At 41.2% G+C, this 23,985-nt stretch overlaps 1 protein-coding gene across 1 annotated transcript; it reads left to right on the forward strand.

The window, feature by feature from the left end:
• Positions 1-851: 851 nt before the first annotated feature.
• LOC135565539 (zinc finger BED domain-containing protein 4-like) lies at positions 852-6,451 on the forward strand. Its single transcript, XM_065012621.1, has 5 exons — positions 852-933; positions 1,103-1,168; positions 1,943-2,041; positions 2,496-2,594; positions 2,864-6,451. The coding sequence occupies exons 2-5, from the start codon at positions 1,144-1,146 to the stop codon at positions 4,318-4,320; spliced, it is 1,680 nt and encodes a 559-aa protein (XP_064868693.1). The 5' UTR covers positions 852-933; positions 1,103-1,143; the 3' UTR covers positions 4,321-6,451.
• The last annotated feature ends 17,534 nt before the right edge of the window (positions 6,452-23,985 follow it).

Here is a 23,985-nt window from a genome sequence, read left to right on the forward strand (position 1 = left end):
TTGTGTTGTGTTAAATATGCAAAGAAAATGAAATATTTTTTATTTATATTTATTTCACCTTTATTTAACCAGGTAGGCCAGTTGAGAACAAGTTCTCATTTACAACTGCGACCTGGCCAAGATAAAGCAAAGCAGTGCGACACAGAGTTACACATAACCAAACGTACAGTCAATAACACAATATAATAATTGATATAATAAATAAATGATTACCTTGCACTTTGAACTGAAATCTTTGTAATTTGTCAGAATGAGAGGTGAGTGAGGAACTGCCCATTGGTGTACAGAAGTAGGATCTTCATTTGAGCCAGTTTGCTACAGCAGGAAAATAATCCTACAGCAAGAGGAAATGGGAACTATGTGGATTACAATTAATGGACATTTTTTTAGGTGTTAACACATTGACATTACAAGATGGAAATTACAACATTCAGAAGCCTTTTTAAACCTAAAATAAAACTACACATTTTAACATTTCCTGCATTGCAAGAAAGTAGTTTCAGGTGAAACAGGATATGATCCTACTATGACCGTGATAAATTAAAGGGATAGTTCGAAATGTCTCTGCGTCCAGTTCGAAGGAAGTTAGAGGTAGTTTTGCGAGCATGTTAGCTGTTCCCATAGACTTCCATTAATTGCGCTAAAGCTAGTTAGGAACAGACTCAGAGACATACAAATTGTATTCACAAGTTAATCTGCTTATGGAGAAGCACGAATTCATTGCCAAAATCCTAACTATCCCTTTAAGGACTAATATAGGATTTCGATAGGAATAAACCTTGTGGGAGGGCAAAAGATGACATTTGACTTTCGTTTCACTGAAAACTGCAACAGCCACACCCAGTGGATTGGTACACCTCACCTGTCTCCAATAGTACTAACACGTTGTTCAAACAGGAGCCAGGAGTAACATACGGAGAGGACACTATTCAAGTAAGTTACTGAATTTGATTCAGCCTTTCCCGATATTCACTTTACAAGAATAACATAATAAGCAAAACAGTAATGTTCTTGCAAACAATTTTGAAACAGGAATTTACATTTTTTAAACCCAGGATGGAAGTAATATCTTTGTCTATGTATTTCCGATTTGCAACAAAAGGAGGAAAGGTCAGGAAGGAAAGTGACACATTTTCAGAAGATATGTCTCAAAGAGCAAGACATTCTGGTAAGCACTGTCCCCTTAACTATCTCCAGATCATTGTAGATTATGCCATCAAATACATAGCCTCAAACCTCTAACAAACGTTTTATTCCTGACATGTTCAATGCAAACAAATGAAGCAATATTTAATTTAGTTTCATTAATTTTTAAACACGGACTCCACCGAGCACCGGTGTGTGCCATCGTACGCATGTTGATTTCGTCCATCCACACCAGATGTGATTGGGACATGCAGGTTGAAATATCTAAATGAACTATGAACTGACTAGATTCATTTGGGGACAGGTCAAAACACTTGAAATATTCATGGACATTTAGCTAGCTAGCTTGCTGTTGCTAGCTAATTTGTCCTGGGATATAAACATTGGGTTGTTATTTTACATGAAATGCACAAGGTCCTTTTTTTCCCTGGATCTTTGTAGACTTTTTTTTTCACAAAATCATTCATCCACAGATGAAAGGGTAATCCTAGTTAGTTTCAGTTCAGCTTTCAATCACCCACGTGGGTATATGCTCCTAAAACCAATGAAGAGATGGGAGATGCGGGACTTGCAGCGCGTCAAGTGCCAAAAATAAAAACAAGTTCCATTTTAGCGCCTGGCTATGCAGAAGCTCATTGATGCGTAGTTTGGGGGAAATTACTGAATAACATGTATCTGTAAATGTATTTTGCAATGCTGGCACCGTGAAATGCAGTGCATGTAAGATTGTAACATTGTAGGATGCATAACTTGCACAAGTACAGGTTGTATCAACTGTCTTGTCGTTTGATTTCAGGGAGGGGCTTTACTGGTAGTCCTTATACCAGGAACAGGGGAAACCGTGAAGCACTGTCTGTTCATCAGGACACTAGACCACGAAGGATTAGACCAAATGGTGACTAGTCTTTGTACTACTATTTGTATTTCATGCTTAATTCAGACATTCACTCAACGAACACTACATACGAATTTAAGAGAAGTATGAAGATGTTTATATACAGTATGTCTCATATATTTGTAAGACTGAAAGGACAGCGAGGATATATATTTAATTTCGATGTAATATTGCAATGTATTATCATATCAATACAACAATGAATATAATTGTTCCTCAAATTGTGTTTTAATATTTCTTAAAAAATACATATGAATAAAAATACTGCATACAACTGTGTTTTTGCCGATTCAAAGGTGGTGGAATCTGACTACCATTATATGGTTTAGAAATAGACAGTCATTCACGTTTTAGAGTATGTTGAAGGTATTTGCATAACGTGATATATGATGATCTTACTTTATCCTATTTGACTAATTCTGGTTTTGTCTACTGAATTGTCGCTTGATTGCAGGGAGGGGATTTACTAACAGGCCTAACACCAGGAACAGGGGAAACCTTGAAGACCTGTCTGTTCACCAGTTCCCTAGACCTCAAGGAATCAGACAAAACGGTAACCAGTCTTTGTATTTAATGCTTAATTCAGTGTGTACTCCATGAACAAACACAGTGCATACACATTAGAGAGAAGGAAGTTTACGAATATACAATACTATGCTGACTATAATCTGTCTTTGTTTTAAAATAATTGTGTTCAACTATGACTGTGTAGTACTGATTTAGAAAAACACCAATCATAAATATTTCTGATTATGTTAGAGATAATTATATAACGTGATAAATGTATGATGATCTTGACTTATAATGTCCTATTTGACACAGCTGGCACTCAAGGAATATTCACACCCAAAAGGCACCTGTCAAACATGATTGTCTCCCTCTTGCAACCACTGTCCATTGTAGAAGATGCTGGTTTCCAGGCATTTGTGGATGCCATAAAACAACCTGGCACCCTCATTCCAAAGGAGACATTTTCTATTCGAAAAGACCTTCTCAGAATGTACAATAAGACGAGGCAGAAGGTAGAGCAATCCCTTGCCTTGGCTCATGACATTGTCTTAGCAGCTGAACTGTGGGTTGCAAGAGCAGAAGAGTCCTATCTGACAGTGACTTGCCATGTCATCGACAGAGAATGGAACCTCAATTCCTACGTATTGGAAACAACTAAAGTCCTGGGTGAAGATACGTCAGTCGACATAGTAAAACAACTGTTAGGAATTGCAAACGACTGGGGAATAAAAGAAAAGATTCACACCGTGGTGACAAACATAGATGGATCCATGAGAGAAGAGATTTCTAGAAATGGATGGACACACATTCCTTGCTTTGCCCACACTTTAAACCTGGTGTTCAAAGATACATTGATGGAGGATCCTGTTCTTGAGGAAATGCTGAGGAAGTGTCAGAAGATTGTGAGGTTCTTCCACAATGACATAGAAGCTGAGAAAAAGCTAAAAGAGGCTCAACTCCAACAACAGTTGCCTCATCATGGCCTGATCCAGTCTGTTGGTGATGGATGGTTCTCTTGCTTCCACATGCTGAAGAGACTTGCTGAGCAATACATGGCTATCAACACGGTGCTTAGCCAAAGGCAAGAGTTCGACCTCTGTCTTAATGGATCTGACATAACTAAAGCCTCCAGTGCGGTAGCAGCCCTTCAGCCTTTCAAAGATGTGACAGAGGAGATGTTACAGAGATGCAAAGACATCTCTAATAATCAGCAGTACTACCTCCTCTCCAACAGCATTCCTTTGGTCGAAGAACTTCAGACCAAAATCAGCAAAGAACAGAGGGGAAACGATGTAGCTAATCACTTAGCCAAGCAATGCAAAATTCATTTTGGTGATTTGAAGAAGAGCCAACGACTAGTCCTTACCACAGCCCTGGACCCAAGGTTCAAAAACCTCATACTGAATGTCAACGACAGTGAAAGTGCTAATCACTTTCTAACTAAATTGCTTAAAGATCTCAAAGCGATTTCATCTCCACTGATAGTTTCATCCGATGTACCGAACTTAGTTCAACTGCTGAAACAGTACAGTGAACACAGCTCAATTCCAGAGAAGGAAAACCCACTTGCATGGTGGAGATTTGAAGGATCTGTGAAATTCAAGGATCTGAGCAGGGTAGCCCTTAGAAACCTTGGTGTGGTTTCTACAGCGATCCCCTTGGATAGGGCTTTCCATGAGACAGATAAAATGTTCTACAGCAGACGAAGTTGCCTGGAGCCAGAGAATATCAACATCATACTGTTTCTGAACAGCAACTACACTCCTTAGTTGTAAAGAGGGTCAGTAGTGGTCACATGGTTATCTTTTAAATTAGAACAAATTATGGTCTAGCGATCTGAGCTGCTTCCTCTAGAATTGATATGGCGCTGCCAGCATGCGTTCGAATCAAGCCCATTGCTCTTTCAGCACTCACTCTTACCTTGCCTATCTGATAAACAATCATCAAATCAAATCAAATGTATTTATATATCCCTTCGTATATCAGCTGACATCTCAAAGTGCTGTAAAGAAGCCCAGCCTAAAAACCCAAACAGCAAGCAATGCAGGTGTAGAAGCACGGTGGCTAGGAAAACCTCCATAGAAAGGCCAAAACCTAGGAAGAAAACTAGAGAGGAACCAGGCTATGACGGGTGGCCAGTCCTCTTCTGGCTGTGCCGGGTGGAGATTATAACAGAACATGGCCAAGATGTTCAAATGTTCATAAATGACCAGCAAAGTCAAATAATAATAATCACAGTAGTTGTCGAGGGTGCAGCAAGTCAGCACCTCAGGAGTAAATGTCAGTTGGCTTTTCATAGCCGATCATTAAGAGTATCTCTACCACTCCTGCTGTCTCCAGAGAGTTGAAAACTGCAGGTCTGGGACAGGTAGCACATCCGGTGAACAGGTCAGGATTCCATAGCTGCAGGCAGAACAGTTGAAACTGGAGCAGCAGCACGGCCATGTGGACTGGGGACAGCAAGGAGTCATCATGCCAGGTAGTCCTGAGGCATGGTCCTAGGGCTCAGGTCCTCCGAGAGAAAGAGAGAATTAGAGAGAGCATACTTAAATTCACACATGACACCCAATAAGACAGCAGAAGTACTCCAGATATAACAGACTGACCCTAGCCCCCCGACACATAAACTACTGTAGCATAAATACTGGAGGGTGAGACCGGAGGGGTCAGGAGACACTGTGGACCCATCCGATGATATCCCCCGGACAGGGCCAAACAGGAAGGATATAACCCAACCTACTTTGCAAAAGCACAGCCCCCACACCACTAGAGGGATATCTTCAACCATCAACTTACCATCCTGAGACAAGGCCGAGTATAGCCCACAAAGATCTCCGCCACGGCTCAACCCAAGGGGGGGCGCCAACCCAGACAGGAAGATCACGTCAGTGACTCAACCCACTCAAGTGATTGCACCCCTCCTAGGGACGGCATGATAGAGCACGAGTAAGCCAGTGACTCAGCCCCTGTAATAGGGTTAGAGGCAGAGAATCCCAGTGGAGACAGGGGAACCGCCCAGGCAGAGTCAGCAAGGGCGGTTCGTTGCTCCAGAGCGTTTCCGTTCACCTTCACACTCCTGGGCCAGACTACACTCAATCATATGACCCACTGAAGAGATGAGTCTTCAGTAAAGACTTAAAGGTTGAGACCGAGTCTGCGTCTCTAACATGGGTAGGCAGACCATTCCATAAAAACAATCAAATATGTAAAGAGTTGGACTGCCCCACTCCTTTAAAACAAGATAACAACTTAGAACTTACTGTATATAAGAACATTGTAAAATGAATGTGAGCCATACTTAAATGAAAAGAACAATCTAAAAGCTGAAAACATTCCATGGATTGTGACTGCCAACTAGTGGAGGAGAGACTATCTGGTCTTTGAATTTTTTTTTCCAGTATTTTTTTTTATCCAATCCTTCCAGACAATACAAGATAACAATGTGACACGGTATGAACAGAAACTATCATAATCTCTTGGTATTTTGAGGATGAGTTGAGAATCATGACGTGTTGATGTTTAAGGCAGCCAGTCCTGTAGCTTGGATGCTCTGGCAGAGTGGCCCTTATACCCACACTAAACAGAAACAGACAAAAGCAGAGATGTCATACATGTCATACTTCTTTTCAAGGTCAAATTGGCTTCTCTCTACACCTGTAATACATAAGAGAGAGAGCTTATTTTTCAGTTTTACCTTGAGATTCCTATTTTGAAATCTGAAGGTACATTTTTGGTTGAGTAAATCTTTAGTAAAAATAATTGTTATATAGTCATATTGTATGTACCAACAATAAATATTGAGTGATATTATTGTACATTTAGCAAATATACTCTCTGTTACACAATATGAATAAATGTACATTTTAAATTGTTCATCAGTAAATGTACATTTTAAATGTATCTCAATGCATTCCTGTCTTTATTCCAAGTACAGGACAGTTTAAAGGACTGTTTAAACTGATGTCAACTATAGGCAGAATATCCACAGTCAGTAAGTTTTGTCAACTAGTAGAAGGAATCATTTTTGTACAGGTTCCAAAACCAAGACCACACATATCTAATGGTGCCAAAATGGGCAAGTCATACCTTGTAGAATGTTACCAACAACTTCAGGTGTTGTGGCTGAGGTAGGTTGGGTTAGAGTGTTGTTACCTGGGGTAGATTGGACTAGAGTGGTTTTACCTGGGGTAGGTTGGGCTAGAGTGGTGTTGCCTGGAGTAGGTTGGGCTAGAGTGGTTTTACCTGGGGTAGATTGGACTAGAGTGGTTTTACCTGGGGTAGGTTGGGCTAGAGTGTTGTTACCTGGGGTAGATTGGACTAGAGTGGTTTTACCTGGGGTAGGTTGGGCTAGAGTGGTTTTACCTGGGGTAGGTTGGGCTAGAGTGTTGTTACCTGGGGTAGATTGGACTAGAGTGGTTTTACCTGGGGTAGGTTGGGCTAGAGTGGTGTTACCTGGGGTAGATTGGACTAGAGTGGTTTTACCTGGGGTAGGTTGGGCTAGAGTGGTGTTGCCTGGAGTAGGTTGGGTTAGAGTGGTGTGGCCTGGAGTAGGTTGGGTTAGAGTGGTGTGGCCTGGGGTAGGTTGGGTTAGTGTGGTGTGGCCTGGGGTAGGTTGGGTTAGAGTGTTGTTACCTGGGGTAGATTGGACGAGAGATGTTTTACCTGGAGTATGTTGGGCTAGAGTGGTGTTGCCTGGAGTAGGTTGGGTTAGAGTGGTGTGGCCTGGAGTAGGTTGGGTTAGAGTGGTGTTGCCTGGAGTAGGTTGGGCTAGAGTGGTGTTGCCTGGAGTAGGTTGGGCTAGAGTGGTGTTGCCTGGAGTAGGTTGGGCTAGAGTGGTGTTGCCTGGGTTAGGTTGGGCTAGAGTGGTGTTGCCTGGAGTAGGTTGGGCTAGAGTGGTGTTGCCTGGTATAGGTTGGGCTAGAGTGGTGTTGCCTGGAGTAGATTGGGCTAGAGTGGTGTTGCCTGGAGTAGGTTGGGCTAGAGTGGTGTTGCCTGGAGTAGGTTGGGCTAGAGTGGTGTTGCCTGGAGTAGGTAGGGCTAGAGTGGTGTTGCCTGGGGTAGGTTGGGTTAGAGTGTTGTGGCCTGGGGTAGGTTGGGTTGAGTGGTGTTGCCTGGAGTAGGTAGGGCTAGAGTGGTGTTGCCTGGGGTAGGTTGGGTTAGATTGGTGTGGCCTGGGGTAGGTTGGGTTAGAGTGGTGTTGCCTGGGGTAGGTTGGGCTAGAGTGGTGTTGCCTGGGGTAGGTTGGGTTAGAGTGGTGTTGCCTGGGGTAGGTTGGGCTAGAGTGGTGTTGCCTGGGGTAGGTTGGGTTAGAGTGGTGTTGCCTGGGGTAGGTTGGGTTAGAGTGGTGTGGCCTGGGGTAGGTTGGGTTAGAGTGGTGTTGCCTGGGGTAGGTTGGGTTAGAGTGGTGTGGCCTGGGGTAGGTTGGGTTAGAGTGGTGTTGCCTGGGGTAGGTTGGGTTAGAGTGGTGTTGCCTGGGGTAGGTTGGGTTAGAGTGGTGTGGCCTGGGGTAAGTTGGATTAGAGTGGTGTTGCCTGGGGTAGGTTGGGTTAGAGTGGTGTTGCCTGGGGTAGCATGGGCTAAACTGGTGTGGCCTGAAGTAGGTTTCACGCTGGTGTCTTATCCGATAGTTGATGTTCTCCATGCTGGGTACTGCAGGCGGAACTTGAGTGGTCAGCTCCACTAGTGGTGCGTGGAGAATATCACTGGCGAAGCCAAGCCAGGTAAAAAAAAGCCATATCACAACCTATGTGTTGTGAATATTGTCTTGGTTGCTTTATAACCTGGTAGTTCATATTCCTTAATACAAAATTCAAAAGGCACTCACACATATGAGAAATCTCTTTGCAAGTGCATGGCAACAGTTGAACAAGATGAAGGAAAAAGGAAACCGCACACTGCTCTTGGTAGTATCACTGATATTTAATAAGCTTACGTATCGGCTTCACGGCCTTCGTCAGAGCTTTTTGTGTTCACATTCCTTACCACTGTCATATTCCTTGCCACTGTCATCCAGTATATAGGCCTAAGGCTGAGACAATAAGAAAACACAGTGTCAGAATACATTTTACTACTCCTTTGTTTCTTCACAAAACCAGAGAAGTCCAGTGAAGTACACAAAGCATACTTCATGTAACAAACAGATACATGAGCTACAGCACGGTCAATCAAGTTAATGTTTCCAACATTTTGTACTACTAAACAACTATTGCCTCCGCTATTCCAGCACCATTTCAACTTCCAACAGTTGAACATCATCAAATCACCTCTGCTTAGTCTAATGCAGGTACAACTAAAAGATACGAGAAACAATTCAGTTCTATCAACGTAAGCTAAATATGATTTGGTTGTTCATGGTACTGATTTCTTTGTGTGTGTGAAAGTAGAAAAAAGATGTTGACTCACCCTACTTGTCGAGAAACAACAATGCCATCCTCCTTGCTTTCATTTTGCAGAAACATCTAGGCATGTCATGCAGTACACACTTTTAGTTTTTGTTGTCTTAGGCCACCTGGCTAAAATGCTTGCTCTCTAGCCTAAATTCATTTCATGGGCAACGATGAGCCAGCTAGGTCACATTAGCTTACTAGCCTACATCTAGCTACATATAGAACTTCAACCCTCTCAGGCCAGGGGCACAATGTATGACTTTATGGTTGGATCAGAATTGCCGCTATAATCTTTGGCCACTACAGAGTATTAAGTAAAACCACAAGTCCAAATCCCTATCTCCATCCATGGCTAACTTAGAAAAGGGTTCATTTTAGCTAGCTAGCCACCAGTGAACAACGACACAACTACGTGCAGCAATTCAAGTTTTTTCTGTCAATTACTTTTGGCTTTTGATGTGATCTGATTGGGTTGAAGTCAAATACTAACTGGCTTCCCTTGACAGTTTTATTTTATTTTTTTCATGTGCCAGGACCATTCACCGTTGATCTCACTCAGTTTAGCTCAACACTATTATTTAATACTGTTTTGTCAAAAGAGGCCAAATGCTCTCTGGCTTCCCTTGCATTCAATGCTACTGGCGGCAACAATGTCATATTATTTTAGACCAGACAGCATCAGATAGATGGGCTACATATACAGAGACAGAGGGACGCTGTTTTGCTCGCTCTAATGATTTCTTCAGTGAGATACATTCAGCCTCTCGTGAATTGAAGGAAAATATTAAACAGAGAGACGAAAAATCTATTATTCTATGTTTTTTGTTGTTACATTTTTTGCGGAAGCCATGAATATATGCCATTGTTGCGCTTTGTTCTTCTGAGGGAAAAAAATGCAAACATCATAAAAATATAGACTTTAACAGATTTGTGTAGACAGATTTCATAGTATTTTCTAACATCTACTACACTAGGCTAGTGCACAGAAGAGAGTATACGTATGTGGCTTGACCTCAGTAGAACCAACCATTGAATGATCCCTGTCAGTGTAGACACTACTTATGGTCTGTCATTTTGGGCTGAAGATATAAAACATAGCCTGTAAGTAAACAAGAATAAAAGCAATTTTGTGTCATAAAGTAAACTTGTTAAAAATGCACATAATCACACGAGTTGAAGGGGAATCTTACTGGGCTGAAACTGCTATATATTTGAGTTAAAGAAAGGAACTATGAAGGTTGTCCCATCTCACGGTATCTGTTTTTATTAGTCACCCAACTTCTTACAAATTTAATAATAATAGTCCTGTACAAACTGGTGAAATAATTATTATAAGCCAGCCTTCTGACGATACTACACTTTTTTCTGAAAGACGCTAGTCAAATGTGATAATTTTCCAAAACATCTAATCTATGTCTTAACATTAACAAATGCAAACTCAAAAGTATTGTGGAGCACCTGCTGATAAATGTGAACAGTACCGCCACCTTTTTCAGTCCAAGTCAAGTACAGGTGACAACCTCATATTATGGTATTCCAGTGAAAGAATAACTTACATATTTAGGCATAACCATTACTAAGGATCAAACATTTAGAGGCTTCCTACATTTGAATCCTGTTGTTTTTTTTAAACTGAAGAAGCTAAACCAATGGCTACAGTGGGAATTATCTTTAAAAGGAAGAGTCCAAATAACCAAGGCTGAGGGTATCTATAGACAAACATATTCTGCTCTATATTTACGTCTTGACAGGGAAACTATCAAAGAGATAGACCAGATGCTTTCAACTTTCTGTGAGCTTCATATGGGGGAAACTGTTGTAATGAACACTTATGAGTATGGTGGGCTTTATTGTCTGGACTTTTCAACCTTAAATAATACTTTAAGGTCAATTGGATAAAATAATTGCCAAGAAGACCCACTTCTATGTGGAACTTTATTCCTCATTGTGTCTTCTCTACTTTTGGTGGCCTTAACTTCATGTTAGTTTGCAATTATAATATTGACAAAGTTCCAGTGAAACTCTCTGCTTTTCATCGTAAGGTTTGTTTTTAGTATATTGGTTCCAAAATAATATCGTATTGGTGAACCAACTTGTAAATGCAGAGGTTATATTACTTAGTTATGAGGAATTCTTATCACTTTATAAGATCCATGTAACACCTAAAGAATTTGCAATCATTTTAGATGACATTCCTTCAGGGGTTGCTTATTATTCAGGAACATGTCAAAACATGATCCTCAGAATTTAGCTTCAATTATCCCTGTTGACTCATCAGTAGGAAAGATGTATTTTTATTTTGGTCCGTACAACAATAATAGAACTATATGTGCCTTGTTTTAACAAGATGTTGTAGTATCTATACCTCATGTTATGCCTTATTGGAATCCTTTTATTAATAACATCTGTTGGAAAAAGTTTGGATGTTGCCTCACATATACCTACTTATTAACTAAATGAAGGAAGTTTATTTTAAAATGATTCATAAATATTATCTTGCTAACCCCCAAGTTTAAAAAACCTTTTAGGGCTAGGTGTGGAAGCTGGAGGGAGCTCAATTCAAATAAATAATCATAAAGATTATGGATATTAAACATTTAGGTACATACAGTATAAGTGTCATATATCGGTTGAAAGCTAAATTCTTGTTAATCTAACTGCACTTTCCGATTTACAGTAGCTTAACTTCAGTGAAAAAATGCGATATGATTGTTTGAGGACGGCGCCCCACATCAAAATATTTTTCCACCGGCTCATGTTTCATAAATTCACAAATAGCAATTAAATATTCACTTACTTTTTGAAAGTCTTCCTCTGATTTGTCATCCAAAGGGTCCCAGCTATAACATGCAGTTTAATTTTGTTAGATAAAATCCTTCTTTATATCCCAAAAAGTCTGTTTAGTTGGTTTCGATGCAGAGAAAGAAATTTGTTTCAACAAGTCAAAATAAGTTTCTAGTTACTTCTCAGATACCCTAAAATGTAATCAACCTATAATATTTCTTACAGAAAGAAGTATGTTCAATAGGAAACTGATTTTAGCAGGTGCGTCGTGTCTTCATGGCACACGCAAACACAAATTTTCAAGACTGTGTCTCTGTACCAAAACCGATATTTCCTATTCGTTTTTGAAGTTACAAGCCTGAAACCTTGAACATAGACTGCTGACACCATGTGGAAGCCATAGGAATTTCATCCAGGGAGCTAATTTTCAGTATGACCTCATACTTGCCATTGTAAGAGGATGGTCTCTTAAAAATAAAATATTCTGGTTGGTTTTTCTTTGGATTTTCTCCTACCATATCTATTGTGTTATGGTCTCCTACATTACTTTAACATTTCCACAAACTTCAAAGTGTTTTCTTTCCAATGGTACCAATTATATGCATATCCTGGCATCAGGGTCTGAGCAACAGGTAGTTTACTTTGGGCACATCATTCAGGCGGAAATTGAGAAAAAAGGGGCCTAGCCCTCAGATAAAAGACAAACTCAAATTGTACATTTTGTAATGGCGACCCAGAAACAGTGTTGTATCTTTTTTGGCATTGTATTCAGGTAAAGAATCTGTGGCAAGACATCAGTAGATATATGATTGGTCATATTTATGAAGATTTTACCCTATTATTGAGAGACTGATTGGATTCTTTACACTACCTACAATAAAAACGATTGAAAATAATTGTACATAATTAAGGTCAATATTATTTTGGCCAAATGTTTTACTTTACAAAAGGAAAATGATCAATATTTTAAGACACATAGTCTACCAAGAAAAAAGCTGTTAGAATTATAAATGTGCCCGTAAAGTGTTATTGTACCCCCTAGCTATGACCCTGGTCCCACCCCAGATAGACAGAGCCTGTCTGCATTCCTGAATTCTGTAACTGTTAGCTTACCTGTGTAATATTGACATTAGCTCAGAACCACTTGTGTTTCAAACATGGTCCTGATTCCCTACCCTTGGCCCGACCCCAGATAGATCCTGCCTGCATTCCTGATTTCTGTGTTTCAAACATTGTTCTGTTTTATCAATTGCTGTGCTGATCAATAGACAGTTCATTACTTCTGTCAAAATAATACATATCTTAAAGTTATGTTTGATAACCATGGTGATGCAACAATAATACACATTTACAATAGGCCTATATGTAAAAATATACACAGTCAAATGACATATGCTGTGTATATCAGAGCTCTGATAGGTTGAATGACGTCCCCCGGAAGTTGTCATAATTACTGTGCCAGTCTATGGAAGGGGGTGAGAACCATGAGCCTCCTAGGTTTTGTTTTGAAGTCAATGTACCAAGAGGAGGATCAAAGCTAACTGTCCTCCAGCTACACCATGGTGCTACCTTACCGAGTGCTGCTTCGGCTGCTGTAGACCTTCATTGCAAAACGGTGTGTTTTTATAAATAATTTGGTGACATGAATATATTTAGCATAGTTATATCTAAAAAGGATAACTTTTTAAAACATTTTATTATTTAGATTTTTATGAAATTCACTGAGGATGATGGTCCTCCCCTTCCTCCTCTGAGGAGCCACCACTGGTAGGGATGGCGGGCATCTCACAGATGAGGGCATGTGACCAGTACAATTTGATTTGAGAGATCCTTGAGGAAAACCTGCTCTAGAGCGCTCAAGACCTAAGACTGGGGCGAACAGGACAACGACCCTTCCAACAGGACAACGACCCTAAGCACACAGCCAAGACAATGCAGGGGTGGCTTCGGAACACCTGCCGCCCCATCATTATTATATTGTATGATTCAGTGCAAAACGCCTATCACATTATTCAAAATTGGTTAAAAAAATTTTTTTAAAAGGTTATGCATGCCAACATAATAAGCAAGAAACAAGAGTAGGCAAAGTGATCGTGTCAGTGAAAAATTGTATCAAACATTTTACCATTGCAACATTTGATTCACCGTGGTTGTCTGAAGCGCCTATAAATTTCACAGCTGGTGATGCCTCTTCGCGATTGGTTATTCCCCATAATTTGCAACATGCCAATTAGTGTCATCGCTATCTTTCCTTTCCTCAAACTCGTGAGATAAACTTTTATGAGTGAATTTTACTTAGTGCCTTAACATCATCCTAAAACTTCCTCTGCCCTGGGAGTTTCTTTGTTGTTGTTGTCTTAAAACTGGTTTTAACAGGATTCCTAGGACCTGCGACACTTTGTAGATACGGGCCCTGGTCTCTCCTCCACTCTAGCAAGATGCACACAGTAGTACACACCACCACACTCACTGCCACTTGCCTGCCCTCCATGAAACCAAAGGCTCTTTTAAGAGCCACCTAGTATATTAAAATAAGTGTGTGTGAGGAAAGGATGAGGGAGGGGGCTGTCAAAACTGTTCACCACTTAAATGTAGCTAAATGTAATTAAATGTAATCTACTTAATCCCCAAAAGTTATTTATCATGAGAGGGCCATAAACAATAACTAGTAATGCTGCATACTCAGAAAAAAGTTAAAATCTCACCTTCTATGGTACTTTAATTTTTTTATTGCTGAGTTGTAGTCACTTTTAAGGACACAAGCTCAAGTACACAGTACAAATATTATACAAATTGTAACGGCTGTCAGCTCCTGACTGACGGGCGGCTCTGGCAGCTCCTGACTGACGGGCGGCTCTGGCAGCTCAGGACAGACGGGCGGCTCTGGCAGCTCAGGACAGACGGGCGGCTCTGGCAGCTCAGGACAGATGGGTGGCTCTGGCAGCTCAGGACAGACGGGAGTCTCTGGCAGCGCTGGGCAGGAGGAAGACTCTGGCAGCGCTGGACAGGCAGGAGGAGCTGTAGGGAGGAGATGGAGAGACAGCCTGGTGCGGGGGGCTGCCACCTAAGTATGATTCTCAATCAGAGACAACTAACGACACCTGCCTCTGATTGAGAACCATACCAGGCCAAACGCAAACACAACATAGAAAAGGGAACATAGACAACCCACCCAACTCAGGCCCTGACCATACTAAAAATCCAATCAAATCAAATCAAATGTATTTATATAGCCCTTCATACATCAGCTGATATCTCAAAGTGCTGTACAGAAACCCAGCCTAAAACCCCAAACAGCAAGCAATGCAGGTGTAGAAGCACAGTGGCTAGGAAAAACTCCCTAGAAAGGCCAAAACCTAGGAAGTAACCTAGAGAGGAACCAGGCTATGTGGGGTGGCCAGTCCTCTTCTGGCTGTGCCGGGTGGAGATTATAACAGAACATGGCCAAGATGTTCAAATGTTCATAAATGACCAGCATGGTCGAAATAATAATAAGGCAGAACAGTTGAAACTGGAGCAGCAGCACGGTCAGGTGGACTGGGGACAGCAAGGAGTCATCATGTCAGGTAGTCCTGGGGCATGGTCCTAGGGCTCAGGTCCTCCGAGAGAGAGAAAGAAAGAGAGAATTAGAGAGAGTATATGTGGGGTGGCCAGTCCTCTTCTGGCTGTGCCGGGTGGAGATTATAACAGAACATGGCCAAGATGTTCAAATGTTCATAAGTGACCAGCATGGTCGAATAATAATAAGGCAGAACAGTTGAAACTGGAGCAGCAGCACGGTCAGGTGGACTGGGGACAGCAAGGAGTCATCATGTCAGGTAGTCCTGGGGCATGGTCCTAAAACAAAGACAAATCAAAGGAACTAAGGTCAGAACGTGACACAAATATGAAATATTTTATATGATGTATTCCCTATTCAACAAATCTGTATTAATTAGGCTTGATGCTTTCTAGATATAGTATAATCAAATTAAAAAGTGACTAACAATAAGATTTCACCTTCATTAACTGTCAAATACATATTTGTATGTTTAGTGTTAGAGAAAATGTATATGTATAAAATGTATATACATATTTTCTAAAGGTCTCTCTTGATCAAAATGTCTGCCCCCATCGCTGTGAACGTCTTCGAGTTTTAGCTTACCTTCTTCAACTTGTTAGGAAAGCACCCGTCATCTCATATTCATATTTTCCGACTATGACAAACAAAGTGTTCTAGATTAATGGCTATAAATCGATCTCTGAATGCAGGGGCGCAACTTTCACAGGGGATAGGTGAGGACATGACCCCCCACATTTTGAAATTGCATTTTTTTCCCACTAGTTTTATCATTGCACTGTGATACAAAAGAGTGGCACAAGTGTGCTTTAGGACCATGCAGATACCTCAAAGCGTTTCAGCTGGCTGGATTTAGGACCAGGCAGACAGACATGCGAACAGAGGCAACTGTTGTCTGTGTGTGTTGTGCTTTTTCTCTGAGTTTTATTAAAAGCAACCAGAGAATTGATGTAGCTGGCGAGGTAACTGCTGGTTGACTTGACAGAAAAAAATATTTATTCCCAGTGCTAAGCTAGTAGTGTAACTGACATATAACGTTAGCTAATGCTTCAGCCCCTCTCGACTGAAGTTCTGTCTGAAGTGAATGAACTAGCTATCTAACGTTAGCTAGCTAGTAGTTACCACAGCCAGTTCAGCTCTAGCCTCTAGCTATCTGTCAGCTAGCAGTGTCTAACAGCTGCTGTGTGTATATAAATGTTTTGTAGCCTTTGTTTTGTCCCATTTCAACAGAAGTACATTTACTTTGCTAGTTTTTGTAGCTACCATAAAAACTATCCAAAAGTTGGCTAACATTAACTAGCTAGTTCACTAACTTTAGGTATAACATTTTTTTTGCTTCAATCATACTAGACCTGAATCAAATGATGAAACCAGCGGCCAACGATTGAAGACCAATATTCTGACATTTTGTAACATGGCAATGTGAGTTTTTATTAGAGTCAGTATAGCAATGTAACATTTTTAATCTGTCAGTTTCCATAGGTAATTCCCTACTTTTCATACGGATACGGTATAAATAGCTGTACAGGCTTCGCTGTCATGCTGCACGGTCAGTACAAAACACTATTGGATGGTGACAGGTGTTCCAGCAGGGTCAGACAGCCAGGGAAGACCAGGCTATGGAGCGCAGGTGAATTCTGCAGTACATTAAAACAATCAGTGAATAGATACAGAGTTCCAACTTGAGTTGATGGGTAGGCTTCAGTCTGAGATCTGAGAATAATGGTCATTTCAATTATTGAACCATTGATTTTATTCTTAGATAATAATTTTCATTGGTAATTATTTGCCATGCCTCAGGTGAGCAGGATCAGATGGTGACTGTTCTCAGCAGGATCAGATGGTGACTGTTCTCAGCAGGATCAGATGGTGACTGTTCTCAGCAGGATCGGATGGTGACTGTTCTCAGCAGGATCAGATGGTGACTGTTCCTCAGCAGGATCAGAAGGTGACTGTTCTCAGCAGGATTAGATGGTGACTGTTCTCAGCAGGATCGGATGGTGACTGTTCTCAGCAGGATCAGATGGTGACTGTTCCTCAGCAGGATCAGATGGTGACTGTTCTCAGCAGGATCAGAAGGTGACTGTTCTCAGCAGGATTAGATGGTGACTGTTCTCAGCAGGATTAGATGGTGACTGTTCTCAGCTGGATCAAAAATGTAATGCTCTGATCCAGTGAAAGCATCATAAAATATTGGATTACTTCTTGTCCCTTGCTCAAATAGCCGACAGTTGTGTCTGTCCCAAACTCACTGGCAGGGGAAACTCTGAGGGCCCAGAATATTTTATACAATGTTTCAAATTTGTAAGCACAAGTTTCTGGGCGACCCAGTTGATAGTTGATACAATGTTTCAAGTTTGTTGCAGACAAAACATGTGTAGCCAATGTAATTTATAGGATATGTATTTTGCTCAATATTTTTTCTTGAACACACACAACAATGGTGTATAGGTACTTTGTAGAAAAGACAAGAATGCAATTTTTATATAAACAGAAAAAAGCTGACAGAAACAGAAAATACCCAGATTTATAGATACAAAATAAATAATACAAAATAAGATATACAGAACAAGGACAGGAAAATCTTAAAGCATCAGAAAAGGTCAGTACATATAGTTAATTTTAATAAAACACAGCAGGTGTTTCTATATATGGAAAAATACACGTTTAAAAATGTAAACCAGTCGATTCTGAGGGAGGACCCCCAGACTCCCTGCCAGGTTATGTCCCTCCCACTTCTAAAACCAAAGTTGCGCTCCTGTCTGAATGTGCTACCGTGATAAAACCACTCTCTCCTGCTGCTCTACGATGTTTGCAGGCATGTCCTTTGTCAGTAGCTGTGACGTAGGGTTCAGTTGATGGACAGTTGGAACAGCAAATTAAATGGTAGGAGGTTCAAGTGGTTTCAGATTTCACATCCGTCACACAGGCTCAGAATATATACTCTGTGTCCATGGGAACCAGGGCTATCCATTTTTATGTACGGTGTCCACAAATTGATTTCTATACGAAAATATTGATCGGAACTGGTACCAAAACCACGCAGGATGTGTGACAGTATGTAAGTACCTACCTTTTGACTGTATCATTACATGTTGTAACAACAACACAACATCATAACAAACCTTCTGACATTAGACTACATGTGTCACCTTCTGACCATCGTTCGTGTGTGTTTTCCTTGTTTTAGTGTTGGTCAGGACGTGAGCTGGGTGGGCATTCTATGTTGTGTGTCTGGTTTGTCTATTTCTATGTTTGGCCTGATATGGTTCTCAATCAGAGGCAGGTGTTAGTCATTGTCTCTGATTGGGAACCATATTTAGGTAGCCTGTTTTGTGTTGGGTTTTGTGGGTGATTGTTCCTGTCTTTGTGTTTGTGGCACAAGATAGGACTGTTTTGGTTTTTTCCACGTTTCTTCTTTTGTAGAATGTTGTACTCTCATCTTTATTAAAGATGTACAAAACTAACCACGCTGCATTTTGGTCCGCCTCTCTTTCCCCAGAAGAAAACCATTACAACATGGCCCAGTACCACTAAAACTACACCCCCCCAGAAGGCTGAGTGATACTTCCATCCTCTCCATGGATACAGAATCCCCTGTTGTAGAATTGTCTGACTATGACTGCAGTGATGAACAGGGTACTCCATGGAGTATGCCCAGTCATAGTAGCCCACTGATTCAATGGATAAAGACAGAAAAGATCACCACATTCACTAGTCACCATGCCACCCAATTTGACCCCTATCACACCTCACAGTCATACCACACCATCATATCTCATTCCAGAGATGGGTTAGAGACCTATTGTACTGGAATTAGGATCAGGGTTGCACTTTTTGGACACCCTTGTATCTCTCCTGTGGCCATGAAGGAACCTTCACGTGTAGCCATTCCTGCACTGTCTGCGTATCCAGAACCTGAACACTATTACCCTCTTGCAGTGGCTTGCGAAGGTATTCATCCCCCTTGGCATTTTTCCTATTTTGTCGCCTTACAACCTGGAATTAACATGGATATTTGGGGGATTTGTGTATTTTGATTTACACAACATGACTACCAATTTGAAAATTCAAATATTATTTATTGTGAAACAAACAAAAAGTAAGACAAAAAAAAGAACTTGAGCGTGCATAACTATTCACCCCCCCCCCCCCTTTGCTTCATACCAAAGGGGGTGAATACATATGCACACACCCCTTTTCCATTTGAAAAAAAAATAAAACATTGAAACGTGTTCTTTTTTAAATTTCACTTCACCAATTTGGACTATTATGTGTATGTCGATTACATGAAATCCAAATAAAAATCTATTTAAATTACAGGTTGTAATGCAACAAAATAGGAAAAACCCCAAGGGGGATGAATACTGTTGCACTGTATCTCTGTCGCTACTGTGGCAGCCTGGAGAAAGGAACGTGAGGGGAGAGAAATTAGGTTTCTTCAGTGCACTCAATGTAAAATGTGCTACCTGACGCAAGGGGGCAGTAGATACTAAAACCAGCTCGTGATGGTGGATCAGCGTGATGACAGAGCAGAAGAGCTCACATCATGCAAGCCATTATTTATAGGGATTATATATGTGTGTCTCTTCATTGGCCTGGGCTATTGTTTACATTCAAGACCAGGTTGATTTTATTGCTCTCAGTTTGTCAGTGTCAGAGTAGCCACTCATTTCTGTCATGTGTGTGGTATAATGTCTGCTATAATGTAAATGACAGAATTGCTAAAAGGCCAATTTTGTCTTTCCCAGACCCGGCTAAATAATGTTCCCCATGAGTGAAAATCTTAAAACGTGTCTGCTCAACTGTATGCCAGTACACATATGCATTTATAGATGCATACAATGCTATATTGTAAAGGGGATTTTTTTCACTCCCCTGGCAGCACCCCCAACAGGTGTCTGTGTCTGTCTAAACGCAGCCAAAGAGACTTTTGATATAACCCACACATACACACGTTTAGTCGTCCTTCAAATAGTTTATCCTGATCCAATGCACAAACAACAATTGCAGACTACAAATACAGGGATACAGCAATTACAGAGCAAATAAGTAGCATTTTACTATCTTCATCAGCCTAACTCACCTCATCTGGTTTGTGTCTTTGCAACCTCATTGCAATTGAGCTTCCCTGAGGTTACAGTCCTTTCAGAAAGTATTCAGACCCCTCGACTTTTTCCACATTTTGTGGAAAAAGCCTCCTCAGCCTTATTCTAAAATTGATTGAATAGTTTTTTTACTCATCAATTTACATGCAGGATATGCCATAATGACAAAGCAAAAAATAGTTTTGACAGTTTTGCTAATTTATATAAAAAGCATAAATAAACATTTAAATAAGTATTCAGACCCTTTACTTAGTACTTTTTTGAAGCACCTTTGACAGAAATTACAACCTCGAGTCTTCTTGGTTATGACGCTATAAGCTTGGCACACCTGTGTTTGGGGAGTTTCTCCCATTCTTCTCTGCAGTTCCACTCAAGCTCTGTCATGTTGGATGGGGAGCGTTGCTACACAGCTACAGTATTTTCAGGTCTCTCCAGAGATGTTTGATCGAATTCAAGTCCAGGCTCTGACTGGGCCCCTCAATGGCATTCGGAGACTTGTCCCGAAGTCACTCCTGCGTTGTCCTGGCTGTGTGCTTAGGGTCGTTGTCCTGGCTGTGTGCATTGGTTCGTTGTCCTGGCTGTGTGCTTAGGGTCGTTGTCCTGGCTGTGTGCTTAGGGTCGTTGTCCTGGCTGTGTGCTTAGGGTCATTGTCCTGGCTGTGTGCTTAGGGTCGTTGTCCTGGCTTTGTGCTTAGGGTCGTTGTCCTGTTGGAAGGTGAACCTTCGCCCCTGTCTGAGGTCCTGACTGCCCTGGAGTAGTTTTTCATCAAGGATTTCTGTACTTTGTCAATCTTTGCCTCTATCCTAACTAGTCTCCTAGTCTCCCTGTCCCTGAAAAACATCCCCACAGGATGATGCTCCAACCACCATGCTTCAGCGTAGGTATGGTGGCAGGTTTCCTCCAGATGTGAAGCTTGGCATTCAGGCCAAATAATTTAATATTGGTTTCATCATGTGCCGTTTACTGAGGAGTGACTTCCGTCTGGCCACTCTACCATAAAGGCCTAATTGGTGGAGTGCTGCAGAGATGATTGTCCTTCTGGACAGTTCTCCCATCTTCACAGAGGAACTCTAGAGCTCTGTCAGAGTGACCATTGGTTTGCTTGGTCACATCCCTGACCAAGGCCCTTCTCTCCCCTTATTGCTCAGTTTGGCCGGGCGGCCAGCTCTAGGAAGAGTCTTGGCGTTTCCAAACTTCTTCCATTTAAGAATGATGGAGGTCACTGTGTTCTTGGGGACCTTCAATTCTGGCAAAAGGTTTTGGTACCCTTCCCCAGATCTGTGCCGCAACACAATCCTGTCTCGGAGCTCTATGGACAATTCACTCAACCTCATGGCTTGGTGAATGCCTTTCCAAATCATGTCCGATCAATTGAATTTACCACAGGTGGACTCCAATCAAGTTGTAGAAACATCTCAAGGATGATCAATGTAAACAGGATATATAGTTGAAGTTTACATACATCTTAGCCAAATACATTTAAACTCAGTTTTTCACAATTCCTGACATTTAATCCTAGTAAAACATTCCCTGTCTTAGGTCAGTTAGGATCACCACTGTAATGATCTTCGTCTTCATCGGATGAGGAGTAGGAAGGATCGGACCAAAACGTAGCGTGGTAAGTGTCCATGATTATTTATTATAACAGAACACGAAAATACAAAATAACAAAGTGAATGTAAGAAATGAAAATCGAAACAGTCCTGAAAGGTGAAAACACAAAACAGGAAACAACTACCCACAAACAGCAGGTGGGAAAAGGTTAACTAAGTATGGGAAAAGGCTACCTAAGTACAACGATAGACAGCTGCCTCTGATTGGGAACCATACCAGGCCAAATGCATAGAAAATAAATCGTAGAAAAACACCGTAGAATGCCCACCCCAACTCACGCCCCGACCAAACCAAAATAGAGACATAAAAAAGGAACTAAGGTCAGGGCGTGACAACCACTTTATTTTCAGAATGTGAAATGTCAGAGTAATACTAGAGAGAATGATTTATTTCAGCATTTATTTTGTTCATCACATTCCCAGTGGGTCAGAAGTTTACATACACTCAATTAGTATTTGGTAGCAATGCCTTTAAAACGTTTAACTTGGGTCAAACGTTTTGGGTAGCCTTCCACAAGCTTACCACAATAAGTTGGGTGAATTTTGGCCCTTTCCTCCTGACAGAGCTGGTGTAACTGAGTCAGGTTTGTAGGCCTCCTTGCTCGCACACACTTTTTCAGTCCTGCCCACAAATTTTCTATGGGATTGAGGTCAGGGCTTTGTGATGGCAACTCAAATACCTTGACGTTGTTGTCCTTAAGCCATTTTGCCACAACTTTGGAAATTTGCTTGGAGTGATTGTCCATTTGGAAGACCCATTTGCGACCAAGCTTTAACTTCCTGACTGATGTCTTGAGATGTTGTTCAATATATCCACATAATTTTCCACCCTCATGATGCCATCTAATTTGTGAAGTGCACCCGTCCCTACTGCAGCAAAGCACCCCCACAACATGATGCTGCTACTACCGTGCTTCACGGTTGGGATAGTGTTCTTTGGCTTGCAAGTCTCCCCCTTTTCCCTCTAAACATAATGATGGTCATTATGGCCAAACAGTTCTATTTGAGTTTCATCAGACCAGAGGACATTTCTCCAAAAAGTACAATCTTTTTCCCCATGTGCAGTTGCAAACCTTAGTATGGTTTTTTTTATGGCAGTTTTGGAGCAGTGGCTTCTTGTTTACTGACAGATTAAACAGCATGATCATTACACAGGTGCACCTTGTGTTGGGGACAATAAAAGGCCACTCTATAATGTGCACACAACACAATGCCACAAATGTCTCAAGTTTTAAGGGAGGGTGCAATTGGCATGCTGATTGCAGGAATGTCCACCAGAGCTGTTGCCGGATAATTTCTTATTCATTTCTCTACCAAAAGCCGCATCCATTGTCATTTTACAGATTTTGGCAGTACATCCAATCGGACTCACATCCGCAGACCACGTGTATGGCGTTGTGTGGGCGAGCGGTTTGCTGATGTCATTATTGTAAACAGAGTGCCCCGTGGTGGCGGAGAGGATATTCTATGGGCAGGCATAAGCTACGGACAACGAACACAATTGCATTTTGTTGATGGCAATATGAACGCACAAAAATACATGACGATAGATTAGGCCATGATACATTTATTTTTAATTGTCTGATTTCCTCATATGGACTATAACTCAGTAAAATCTATGAAATTGTTTGTATGTGCATGTATATTTTTGCATGTGGCATATATATTTAAAATTAATGTTAAATCTTCCAGTCCATTGTCATGATCCAAATGTAGAAGCATCTCAACATATGATTTCTTCAACAGGCTGAATGTAGACCTATTGTCTCATTAATGGATGACATGTAGAACTATTGTGTAACTAATGGATGACCTGTAGACCTATCGTCTCATTAATTCACGTCATGTAGATCTATTGTCTCATTAATTTATGGCACATAGACCTATTGTCTCACTAATGGTGAGACAGGTGGTGGCCCCCAGGTGGTGAAGGTAGGAAACAACATCTCCACCCCGCTGATCCTCAACACTGTGGCTCCAGGGT

The sequence above is a fragment of the Oncorhynchus nerka genome, linkage group LG28, assembly GCF_034236695.1.
Source record: "Oncorhynchus nerka isolate Pitt River linkage group LG28, Oner_Uvic_2.0, whole genome shotgun sequence".
Classification (NCBI taxonomy): Eukaryota; Metazoa; Chordata; class Actinopteri; order Salmoniformes; family Salmonidae; genus Oncorhynchus; species Oncorhynchus nerka.